The sequence below is a fragment of the Zootoca vivipara genome, chromosome 6, assembly GCF_963506605.1.
Source record: "Zootoca vivipara chromosome 6, rZooViv1.1, whole genome shotgun sequence".
NCBI classification, from domain to species: Eukaryota; Metazoa; Chordata; class Lepidosauria; order Squamata; family Lacertidae; genus Zootoca; species Zootoca vivipara.
Genome location: NC_083281.1, coordinates 86,576,121 through 86,588,911, shown reverse-complemented (window position 1 = coordinate 86,588,911; position 12,791 = coordinate 86,576,121). Strand labels below are relative to the sequence as shown.

The window sequence follows — 12,791 nt, the reverse complement described above, 5'->3', positions numbered from 1 at the left end:
GTGACATTGCTCCTTTTCAGAGGTTTCCTCTCCCCAAAGCCATTTCAAAGAGGATCAGACCGATTCATGGTGGAAGAGAAGGATGCCACTAGCTTCTAACCATGACAGCTATGTTTTCCCTTCCCATTTGGCCCAAGAGACCCTTAAAATTTAAGCCTATTAGGAGTCACTAAGCAAGCAGGATAGTGCCACAGGTGGCTATGTCAGCCAATGAGTTTTGGCAAAAAGACAGCTGTCACTGAGGGCAAGTGAAGTCATCTGAGAGTCAGGGCAATGGCAATGAAAAGCCCCAAAGTTCCACACAGAATTGTAGAGTTGGAAGGGACCCTGAGGACCATCTAGTCCAACCCCTGCAATGTAGGAATACACAGTTGTCCCATACGGGGGATCGAACCTGCAACCTTGGTGTTATCAGCGCCACGCTTTAGCCAACTGAGCTATCCAGGCTGTCGTAGAGTGTAGAAAGCTGGGAGGCAAATCTAAGCATTGCTGCGGACCTCCCCTGCCCTCAAATTCTCTCCTTGCTAGAAATCACAATGCACTTCAGATTTTTTTGGAGCCATTGTCAGACACTTCTCGCTTCCTGGCCCCCTTTCACAGCACCCTGTAACTGGAGGGCTTCTAACTCTCATAGCAATTTAGCAGTGTGATGCTGGAAAGCAAAACGTTACATGTGCCAATGCTCAGCGCGCACTCGGCCCAATGCAAGGGAGACCAGAGGTGTGGTCGACAGTTGTTTCCGCTCTCTCCCAACCCAGCAGCTGCACAGACACTTTCCTGCTGGGATGGGGCTGGAATAAATTAGACCGGCTCTGGGTCACCTCCCACAATTTGTCAGGCAAGGAGGGAAAAAGGTGGAGATCTTCTTGCAAGGGGGGGGGGGGTTAAGAGAAGAGAAGTCCCGTTGGGAGCCTCCTTAGCTTAATGAGGACTTGATGTTGAGGGAAGAGCGATGGGAGGGTAAGCAAGCTGGTTAAGTGGAAACAGAGAGAAGAGATTCGTCTTCCCAGAAATGATCTGTCATCTTGGTTTCTCTACATTTGGAGCAACCGGCAGGGGCTGAAGCCTTGAGCTCACCAGCCAACATGTTGGACTTTCCAACACCACAAGTTGTGGAGGGTTGAAGGTAAAGGTAAAGATAAAGATAAAGGGAATCCAGATAATTAAGTCCAGTCACGAACGAATCTGGGATTGAGGCGCTCATCTCGCTTTAAAGGCCGAGGGAGCTGGCGTTTGTCCGCTTCCGCAGACAGTTTTTCTGGGTCATGTGGCCAGCATGACTAAGCCGCTTCTGGCGAAACCAGAGCAGTGCACAGAAACGCCGTTTACCTTCCCGCCAGAGCGGTACCTATTTATCTACTTGCACTTTGACGTGCTTTCGAGCTGCTAGGTTGGCAGGAGCTGGGACCGAACAATGGGAGCTCATCCTATCGCAGGGATCTGAACCACCGACCTTTTGATCGGCAAGCCCAAGCAGCACAATGGTTTAACCCACCCATGGCACCCCCCCGCTCCCCGGAGGGTTGAAAACTCGTTGCTGATTTTGCAGCAGTGTCCCTGTCTCCAGTGTCCCAGAGCTGGTCAATCAGAATGAAAGGGGGAGCTTTTGAGCCACTGAGAAGGATGTCAATTTTGGCAGGAGCCAATCAGCGAGAAAGCTGTTGAGTAGGCCATGGAGGACTGATTCCTTGGGTCACCCTGGAGAAGGACGGCGAGGAGGATCAGTTGTTCTAATATGCTCCAAAACTGAGCATTTAGGAATACCAAAAACACGAGTTTCAAGGGAGTGGTGCAGGTTCTGTCACTATGATGGAACTTCACAGAAAACACAACTTAAGTCACTCCAATACAAGATCTTGAAGCATTGCCCAGGTATGTGTACAGATGAATAATAGAATTTAAAAAATGTAGAATTGGAAGGGAACCAAAGGGCTTCCTAAACTTGGGTCTCTAGCTGTTTCTGGACTACAATTGCCATCTTCCCTGACCACTGGTCCTGCAAGCTAGGGATGATGGGAGCTGTAGTCCAACAACAGCTGGAGACCCTAGATTGAGAAACCCTGGTCCAGCTGAAAGGCAACACCAGGAGATCTGCATTGATGGTTGCAATGCATCCCGAATTATTATTATTGCATATTCTTAGGTTGCATCATCTTGAAAGGTTGTGCAACCTTAGAACAGGGTATGGCGGTGATTATCCACTCCCCAACACCATTTTGGGGAGAGGAGAAAAAGAATTAAATTCAAGAGCTCTTATGGAACAGTCTCCCATGCGAGGTGGTGGACTCTCCTTCCTTGGAGGTTTTTAAGCAGAGGTTGGGTGGCCATCTGTCATGCATGCTTTAGTTGAGATTCCTGCATTGCAGGGGGTTGGACTAGATGACTCATGGGGTCCCTTCCAACTCTGCAATTCTGTGATTCTATGATCTGCAAATCTCTGCTCAGCCATGAAACTCACTGGGTGACCGTGAGCCAGCCGCTGTCTCTCAGTAAAACCCACCTCACAGGGTCGTTGGAAGGATAAAATGGGAAAGGAAAGGAGAAGAATTATGTACACCACATAGAGCTCCTTCGAGGAAAAATGGAATATAAATGTAACAAACAAACAAACCATAAATAAGGTTGCCAGACTTTTTCAGAAATGGAAACAGAAATGGAAAGATGAAGAAGTTCCCACTAAAAGAAGAATGGATAAGTAAAGCAATGGATTATGTTGAATCAGAAAAGATAACAGCTAAAATGAGAGAATCTCCATTTTTTAAAAATGGAAAACTTTTTTGGATGATTTAAAGAAATACCTCGACATGAAGAGTCCGCGAACAGGTTTTGAACTATGAGCAACAGAACAGTTAAAGATTATTGTGTTACGACCATGTTAAAAAAGAGGGAAGGCAGGACGCAGCAAAGGGGGAGATAAGAAAAACATCAAGGAAAATGGGATGAGAAGTCAATGATAGTATATGAATTTTATGTGGAACTTTTGGAACTTTGATAAAAATATTTGATAAAAATATTTTTTCTTCTTCCCCAAAGTTCTAAATTGCTTTTGTGGTGCTTCCCCCCCGCCCCCCGGCTTTCTCCCTCCCGTCTTCATCAAGAACTTGACGGGCTCAGAATTTGTAGCTCTCGAGAGCCAGTAAAAAGATCTGCTCAGATACGCAGAAAATTTTACAAGTGGGGGTGGTGGGGAGGGAGGGAGGGAGAGGGGCGGCTGGCTTAGAAGTGGTGGGAAGAAACCAGTCGTGCCAGCCTGACGGAATGAGAAAGCCATCAAGAATGCAAGTGGAGGAACAGCTGCTGAGAGCCTTCTGGCAAAACAGAAGTGGCCGCAGGGCCTTGGAGGTTTGGCTTGGATGGTGGTAGCCGGGGTGGGGTGGGGGTTTGCAAACTCTGCTGTCAGATAAAGAAAGGGAATTATTTTGGTATGGAGCAATTTAAGATAAAATCTGTAGTCTGGGCATTGTTCTCGAGAACCTTGGAGCATGTGACGAAAGTTACATACAGTGGTACCTCGGTTTATGAACTTAATCCATTCCGGAAGTCCGTTCTTAAACCGAAGCCATTCTTAAACCAAGGCACGCTTTCCCTAATGAGGCCTCCTGCCGCTGGTGCCCTTCCACCGTTCGGATTCCGTTCGTAGAACGAGGTAAGGTTCGCTAACCGGAACACTACTTCCGGTATTGCGGAGTTCTTATACCGAATAGTTTGTAAACAGGGCTGTTATTAAACTGAGGTACCATTGTATTCCGAATAATCCAGCAGCGGCTCTACAACCATGAAAGACAGCGCTTGTTACCTCATACTCCGAGATCCTGTTCTCCAGAGGCCTTAGGTATCACAACACCCTACAGAATCCGTGCCAAATATCTAAAGGATCTACAACTCCCCTCCCATCAAAGAGCCTTTATGACCGCGAGATTAAATGCTATCCTTTCCGCAGTGACCAAAGGCAGATTCTCACCTTGGTTTAAGAACAGTCCTGTTTACAAACGATTCGGTTTACGAACTCCGCAAAACTGGAAGTAGTGTCCCCGTTTGCGAACTTTACCTCGGTCTAAGAACGGAATCTGAACAGCGGAAGGGCACTGGCGGCGGGAGGCCTCATTAGGGAACGGTTTAAGAATGGTTTCAGTTTAAGAACGGACTTTCGGAACAGATTAAGTTTGTAAACCAAGGTACCACTTTATTCCATATCAAGCCTGATTGTGTGCCTGCAACCAAGGAGTGCCTGATTCAATGGACCACATTCTCTTAGATTGCACTTTACACAGCAGACCTCACCAACTGATGCTGAGCAAAACGTTGGACCTCTGGCCTATCAATCCGAGAAGTCGCCAAATGAGGTTTCTCCTGGCAGATCGGGACAAAGGTATCACTGCCTTAGTAGCTTCTTTTTTAGCGACAATTTCACCAGAAAGGGTTCCCAGCGAACCATCCTTTCAGGGAACAGACAGGGTGAAGCAGAATATCTATCTGCACACGATTACAGTGTGACCTTATGGTCCTCAACAGCTTCACCCTTTGTCCTTTTAATTATCCCGGTGACTTGAAATGTTTTATACTGTGAAGCCAATAAAGGTATTTGATTTGATTTGGATGCCATCTTTTCCTTCTCGCTCTCTTTCAAGAGAGGTGATTCCAACTAAATCTTAGGAAGAGCTTGCTGATGTTAAGAGTTGTTCAACTGCGGGACACACCCCTCCTCTTTTTTCTCAGTACAGCCCTGCGAGGTAGGCTGTGTCTGAGAGCAATTGACTTCCCAAAAGTTCACAGGCGAGTGAGAAATTGGGCCTGGGGGTGGTGTGGTGGGTGTTCCCCTTTTCTACAGGCTTGCCAGGATGATAGACTTGACCAGTTATACGTGCATTCAAAAAATAAGTTTGAAATAAAAATGGGAACCAAGGTGTATAATCTGAAGCCATAAAAATACAGAACGGTAGCAAAGATTCCCCCCCCCCCAAAAAATTCAGCAGGCCGGCTTGGCACTGGCTGTACAGTGGTACCTCGGTTTATGAACACAATTGGTTCCGGAAGTCTGTTCATAAACTGAAGCGTTCATAAACTGAAGCGAACTTTCCCATTGAAAGTAACGGAAAGTGAACTAATCCATTCCAGACAGGTCTGCGGCATTCGTAAACCGAAAATTCGTAAACCGAGGTGTTCATAAACCGAGGTTTCACTGTAGAGGCTAGCAAACCCTATTCTGTTCCAGCAGACACTTTGTTTCTTTAAAAAAGAAACCACAACTTTTAATCAGATCCGGCTTATTATTATTATTATTATTATTATTATTATTATTATTATTTTGTTAAAGACCCAAACCAGGCATCCCTAAACTGCGGCCCTCCAGATGTTTTGGCCTACAACTCCCATGATCCCTAGCTAACAGGACCAGTGGTCGGGGAAGATGGGAATTGTAGTCCAAAACATCTGGAGGGCTGAAGTTTGGGGATGCCTGACCCAAACCAATGGATTCCAATCACAAGAAAGGAGGTTCCAGCTTAAGCAACAAGAAGAACTTTCTGTCAGTAAGAGCTGTCTGGCAGCTGAGCAGATTTTCCTCAGAAATTGGTGGACTCTCCTTCAATGGAAGTTTTTAAGCACAGCTTGGAAGACCATCTGCCAGAGATTCTTTAGCCAGGTGGTTGGACTAGGGGATCCTTGGGGATCCTTTCCAACTCCACCATCCTACAGTTCTATGGTTCTGTCTAGCCTCGTCATCCTGACAGCCAAAACTCTTTGGGTAGAAGGAAACAGATGCCTGCCTTACCTCAAAAAATACATTGCAGAGCTGGGAATGTTTCAGAAAAGGGCGTTCAAATGAGCAAGGGGATAGAGCGACTTCCCTGAGAGGAAGCAGCGTTTGGGGCTTTTTAGTTTACAGAGGAGGTGGGGAGGAGGCCACATGATGGACGCTTATATCATGCATGGCACATACCCTCCAACTCCCAGTAAGAAAAATCTGGGATCAGCAGCAGCACGGCACTGGAAGTTGCTTCTATGCATGCCTGGAGATGCGTAGAAGCAACTTCCGGTGCCGGCAGTGCCCGATTTCTGGTGCCCAGACATGGGCACAGCGGCACCCGAAATCGGTTCTGCGCATGTCCAGACATGCGCAGAAGGAGTCTCCCTGGCAGGTAGGAAATTCAGGGGATTTACGGGATTTTTCTCTATTCGGGATAACAGCGGGAAATGGGTATAAATACGGGGGTTTCCCACAAAAAACGGGAGACTTGGCAGCTATGGCATGGCATGGAGAAAGTGGTCAGAGAGAATTCCTCTCTCTTGCATCCGATGAAGCTAAGTGTTGGAAGATTCGGGACAGATAAAATACAGTCTTTTTTCATGTCGTGCAAGTTTAACCTGTGGAACTCGCTTCCACTGGAGGCAGTGATGGCCACCAATTTAGAAGACTTTAAAGGAGGGTTAGGCAAATTCATGAACCAGAAGGCTATCGCTGGCTACTAGCATGATGTCTATGCTTCGGAGGCCGCAATGCTTCTGAATACCAGTTGCTGGAAACAGCAGGAAGGGAGCATGCTCTTGTGTTCGAATCATGTTCCTGGGTTTCCTACAGGCACCTGTGAGATCAGGATGCTGGACTAGATGGGCCATTGCCTGATCCAGCTGAAGGCTCTGCATGTTCACAACGGAAACATCACCTTTTTCATCCCGCTGCGCTTGCCTTCAATCAGTAGCACTTAGCCAGCAACAGCCAAGCTGTGTGTGGAAATATATTTCATTAAGAAATCAAAAACAAAGGAGTCTGCCTGATGCATCTCTGCATGATTTACTGATTGGGCCTGGCCTTTTTCCCAATCAGCTCATGTAGGAGGCGAGTAATCTTGTTGTCTCTCTGCGGAAGGTCTGAATGGATGCTCCAATCAGTTCCCGGTACACAGATGCTGCAGATTTACTAGGCATCAGAGGAGTGTGCCCATCTCCTCTCTGCATGAGTGTCTGCTGGAGTGCTCTCATTCCAATCAGCCTCCACTGGGGGTGGGTAATTTTGCAGTGTCTCTGCAATGTGAGTGATTGCAGCAGAAGGGCTCTCCAGAGAGCCTGCCCAATGTGTCTCTGTACAAGTTGCCGCTCAGATTTGCCTCCTTCCAGTCACCTGCGTCAGGTGGCTGATGAGGACACCTTCTTCCACATCTTTGCCTACCATGTGATGAGGTTGTTCACACAGAATTGTCTCTTTGTATGCGTTACTGCTCTGGGATTGCCTTGTTCCAATCAGGAATCATGTTTAACACAGCAACTCATTAAGGAATGGGGTAGGCGGGGTGCTTTTCGGAGGGGAGGGGGGGAAATGTGTCTTGCAAGCCAAAATCATGCGTACCAATTTTCGTGCCTATGGCTTTTTAAAAAAATGCAAACTACTGCAAAAATGGGGTGAACTGAACTGAATAAGGAGAAAAATGAGAAATAGAGAAAAAGGTCTAAAATGAACAGCTTCACCAATCCTTATGATCTCTTAAAATCAGGACACCCTCTCAGGCCTAAGGTCCTCTGGATTTTTAACTGTGCCCTCAAGGAGGGAGGCAGAGTTCGAATTTCTCCAAGGAAAAATCTAGCAACTGGTGTTTCCATTGTAGACTCTGCCCCCCCCCCCTTCCCAGAAGATTTTATTACGCTCCCTGATCTGTTCACACTTCTTAGCCTTTCTGCTGATGTGTGTTTGCACACAATGTGGAGAGGGGGGATTTATCCGCAATACATCAGGCTCCGGTTCAGGGAATCCCCTGCAGGGTTATCAAATTGCAACGGGATCACGGTGCTGCTTCAACCCCCACCGTTTGTTTTGGCTTTCGGAAAAGGTTCTCCATAAATTAGCCAAAGTCTACGCAGTGAGAGGTGGAGAAATAACGGCATCCGACAGGTGCAGTCCCAGAAAGGCCAGGAAATTTCCCCCTCCCTCGACTTGGGGAACTTTGGTCAGCTCCAACTGATCAAGCAACTTGCCGTGAATCCCAGATATTCACTTTGACATTTCTCCCCTTGCCCACACTCTGCGATGGAGACCCACGTTACCAAAAGGCATCCTCTTCTGTGGTGTTTGGATGCCTCCAGAAGGTGCCAAGTTCATTCTAACAGTGGCGCAGCAAGGTAGCTTTTAGTTTCTGGACTTAATGGTCTTATGGTAGGCCACAGCGGAAGGAGTTCCCCACATGTAGGTATAGCTGTGATACTTGCATTGCGGGGGTTGGGCTAGATGGCCCTTGGGGGTCCCTTCCGACTCTATGATTCTACAATTCTATGATTCTATAATTGCTCGTGTTCCAAAGCACACATTTAACACTTCGCTTCTCATACTGCCCCCCCCGCAACCCAGCTGGGATAGCGATTCACAACTTCCCTTATTTGCTGCAAAGAAAAGCCACTTTGTACAAAAACAAGCACATGCGACTTTTCCAATGTTTGCCCTACCCAGGGTAGATCCATTGAATTTAATTGCCATGACTAGCCGAGGGTCATTTATTTCGGGGGGGGGGGTTTCCCTGAGTGAAGATGATGATGATGATGATGATGATGATAATTTTATTGTTTATACCCCGCCCATCTGGCTGGGTTTCCCCAGCCACTCTGGGTGGCTTCCAACAAAATATAAAAAAATAATAAAAGGTCCCTGAACAGCGCTGCCTTCAGGTGTTTTCTAAAAGTTCTGGAATTCTTTATCTTCCTGACATCTGATGGGAGGGCGTTCCACAGGGAGGGTGCCACTACCAAGAAGGCCCTCTGCCTTATGATCAAGCAGTATATGAATAATGAAATAAACTAATATAAAACTAGCATCTGTAGCTGGCAGCCTCCTCCTCTCTCTCTCTCTCTCTCTCTCTCTCTCTCTCTCTCTCTCTCTCTCTCTCTCTCTCTCTTTCCCTCTCTCTCATACATGAGAAGAAGAATAGAACTGTAGAGTCAGAAGGAACCACGAGGGTCATCTAGTTCAACCCTATGTAATGCAGGAATATTTTGCCCACTGTAGGGCTTGAAGCCACAACCCTGAGAACGAAAGAAAGTTGTGACAGTTGTGCATTGCAAGGGGTTGGGCTGGATGACCCTTGGGGTACCTTCCAATTCTGCGATTCTATGACCAGCATCAACCCTGGATTTCTTTGTTGACCCAGGCTGATGGCACGCTTGGTCTAGGATGCGACTTTTCTGGTCACTTGCCAATGTTGGCAACTATTCTAGAATCTTCTGAAGTGTTCTCCTAAGCCCCTTGTTGAGGGCTCACTGGAGATGCCACCCCTGCGGGCTGCCCCCTTGGTGTTGCCCCAAGACAGGGCCTTTTCAGTGGGGGCTCCTTTGGTTGTGGAATGCCCTCCCTAGTGAAGGGCACCCGTCCCCATCATTTATTAAATTCCAGGAAGAATGCAAAAACATTCCTGTTTCTCCAGGGGTTTGGCGGATGAAGAAGACCATTTTTGGCTGCCCTGAGATCATTTGATGGAAGGATATTTCTAAGCGTCAACGCTTTTTTAGAAGTGCATATCTGCATCTGTTTGCCACCCTTGGCTTGTTGGAGAGGAAGGGAGGGATATCTATTTAGTGAACGAATGAAGGCAATATCCCTTACCTGGACTCTTGCCTCAGTGAGCTTGGTCCTCTGAGCGAGCTCCTCTCGGGTGTAGATGTCTGGGTAATGGGTCCTTTCAAAGGCTTTCTCCAGCTCCTCCAGTTGCTCCGCTGTGAAAGTGGTCCGGCTGCGACGTTGCTTGCGCTTGAGGGGCAGGTCGGGCTCCGACTCGACATCAGATCCTTCATCCAGCCGGTTGCCTGGCGGGGGACGAAAATGAGAGATGGAGGTGGATGAAAACACAGGCCAAGAAGCGATAGTGGAAACAGGGTCAGGACATGGCCAACCCTTCTGTAAGACAAGGTGCAGAAGGTGCCTCCGGTGTGGCATGTCCTGGTGTGTGGCAATATACAAACAGAATAAGAGCCTTCAGCTGGATCCGGCCAACAGCCCATCTAGTCCACCATCCTGTTCTCACAGTGGCCAACCAGATGCCCCAATGGGAAGTCCACAAGCAGGATTCAAGCACAAGAGCACTCCCCAACCCCCAACAGCAGTTTCCAGCACCTCGTATACAAAAGCATTATCGCCTCTGACCACTGCTAGCTATAATGGCTAGTCAGCATTGATAGTCTCTTCCTCCTCCATGAATTTGTCCAATCCTCTTTGAAAGCCACCCAAACTGTTGGCCATTACTGCTTCCTGCAGCAGTGAGTTCCACAGTTTAGCTATGAAGCATGACTTTCTTTTATCTGTCCCGAATCAACCCTCCCTGTTCCCCCTGAGAGGCCAAAGTTAGGGTTGCACCCAACCAAGTTGTACTCTGAGTAGAGCCATTGAAATTAATGGATCTACGTTCGGCGGGTGCAATTGGTCTACTCTGATCTAAAATGGCACTGGATACAACCCTGATCCTGCTCTCCGCAGGTGTGGCGGAGGACCAAGTCCCATCACCAATGTTGAAATAAGGGCGTGAGGAACCAGTGGCCACATGACCGAGGCGTATCATATTAGGTGGGGGATCATATTAGGTGTGTGCTTCTTCTCCCTCTCTCATACCACTAGAACTTGTGGACATCTAGTGGAGCTGAATGATAGAAGATTCGAGGCAGACAAGAGGATGGACCTCTTCACACAGCACATATTTAAACTATGGAACTCACTTCTGCAGGAAGCAGCGATGGTCACCAAGCCAGGTGGCTTTAAAAGAGGACTGGGCATATCTCAAGGGGGATATGTTATGCCTCGGAATACCTGTTAGAGAATCACAGGAAGTGAGAAGGCTCTTGTGCTCGGGTCTCGCTTCTGGACTTCCCATAATGGGCATCTGGTTGGCCCATTATGTGAGAACAGGATGCTGGGACGGGTTGGCGTGTCTTGCTGTTAACCAGAAGGTTGGCGGTTCAAGCCCACCCAGAGCAGGACTCTTGCATTGTGGGGGGGTTGGACTAGATGACCCTCGGGATCCCTTCCAACTATGATTCTATGACAAGTCTAGACAGGCCATTGGCTTGATCCAACCGAGCTTCCTGCAGGGCCTCCCTTCCTTCCTCTGCTCCCTGCGCACTAATTACGCACACATTATTATTATTTTTTAAAAAACTACCATTTCATAGCCAAACACACAAAAAGAGGAGAGATTTTCTTCCATTCTCCCCTCCCTCCGCTGGACTTCCAACACCTCCCCCCCCTCCAGCACTCCTGGGAGGCCCTTAAAGTTAAATTAATCAACAGGATTAGGTAGAAATTGGTCACACCAAGACCCTCCAGGCTCTGATGGAACTCTTGAGGCGCACCAAGGACCTGCTGTCTTGTCTCCAAGCACCCTGGTGCCGTCTGGAAGGATTCACCGTCCAGCCCAGACATGGAGGCGCATTTATTAACCTGGAGATCGGATTGCCAGTTGATTCGGAGGTGGGGGGGGAGAAGGGGTTAGCGGCAGGCAGAGAGTGTGGGTTAGGCACATCTTAAGATAATGTGTCTCCCCCACCCACTCTCCCTTTCTTCTGCTTTCCCCATCATGGTCCCATCTGGACTGCCTTAATCCCTGCACCCCTAAAGGTCTCCTCGATAGCCCACCAAATCTTTCGTGCTGTGGAACGGCAGACCTAAACAGGAAGGGATGCTCGCCAACTCTGAAGATGCAAGCCTTGGCAGCAGTTTTTTTATTTTGCAGCAGGCTGAATTCCCTACCCCAGCTTGGTTGCATGTACACCAGGTGCAAATTCTGCACGTACCCTCCCCTCCCAAGGATCCCGGGAACTGTGGTTTGCTAAGGGTGCTGGGATTTGTAGTTGGGTGGGGAGTAAACTTCAGCTCCCAGGATTTTTTAATATTTTTTTAAATTATTTTTGCAAGGGATGTGTGCTTTAATTTGACAGCGTGTACACAGCTCAAAACATCTGGAGGGCCTAGACACTACTGAGCTAAATGGATCAAGGGTTGACTTGGTATAAGACAGGCATCCCCAAACTTCGGCCCTCCAGATGTTTTGGACTACAATTCCCATCTTCCTCGACCACTGGTCCTGTTAGCTAGGGATCATGGGAGTTGTAGGCCAAAACATCTGGAGGGCCGCAGTTTGGGGCTGCCTGGTATAATACATTCCGCTATGTCTCGATGAAGACTAGATCCTTGCATTATTTTAAGGGGAAGGTCCATAGCTCAGTGGTGGAGCAACCACGTTGCTTGCAGAAGGTCCCAGATTCAACCCCTGACATTTCCAGGGAGGGCTGGGAGATCCCGCTGTCTGAAACCCTGGAAAGCCATTGCTGCCAGTCAGTGTAGCAATACTGAGCTCTATGGCCCAATGGGTCTGGCTCAGGATAAGGCAGCTCCCCATGTTGCAACGATTGCTTTCTATTCTTGCTCACCAGCTGGACCAGATCAGAACTTGTTCTCAAAGGGAGTAAATAAAGCCATCTTGCTTTGCTGGTTAAACAAAATTAATTAGTGGGCACCCCTGGCTTACCTCCCCCCTTCTTCCAGGGAGGTGGCACAACTGCCAAGTGGTTCCCACCCCCTTTGACTGCCATTCTGCTCGGACTGCCAAACCCATCAAAACGCAAATGAGAGAAGGTTGCAGAGCAACTAGGATGATCAAAAATAATTATTATTTTTGAAATGCAGTAAAAAAACAAAAAACAAAACACAACCTAGCTGTGCTTCTCATCCCCAGATACTGTTTTTCTCCAAGACTGTCTGGACAGATCACTGAACCCCAAATGATAAAAAGGGAAGGGAACCGGAAGAATTTACAGACTTCAGCTTT

At 47.8% G+C, this 12,791-nt stretch overlaps 1 protein-coding gene across 2 annotated transcripts in view; it reads right to left on the bottom strand.

The window, feature by feature from the left end:
• Window positions 1-12,791, bottom strand: part of PAX7 (paired box 7) — a 142,846-nt gene that overhangs the window by 51,844 nt on the left and 78,211 nt on the right. For both annotated transcript variants that reach the window (XM_035118987.2, XM_035118990.2), the window contains exon 5: window positions 9,581-9,780. In XM_035118987.2, the coding sequence (XP_034974878.1) occupies window positions 9,581-9,780 (200 nt within the window). The remainder of the gene's footprint in view (window positions 1-9,580; window positions 9,781-12,791) is intronic.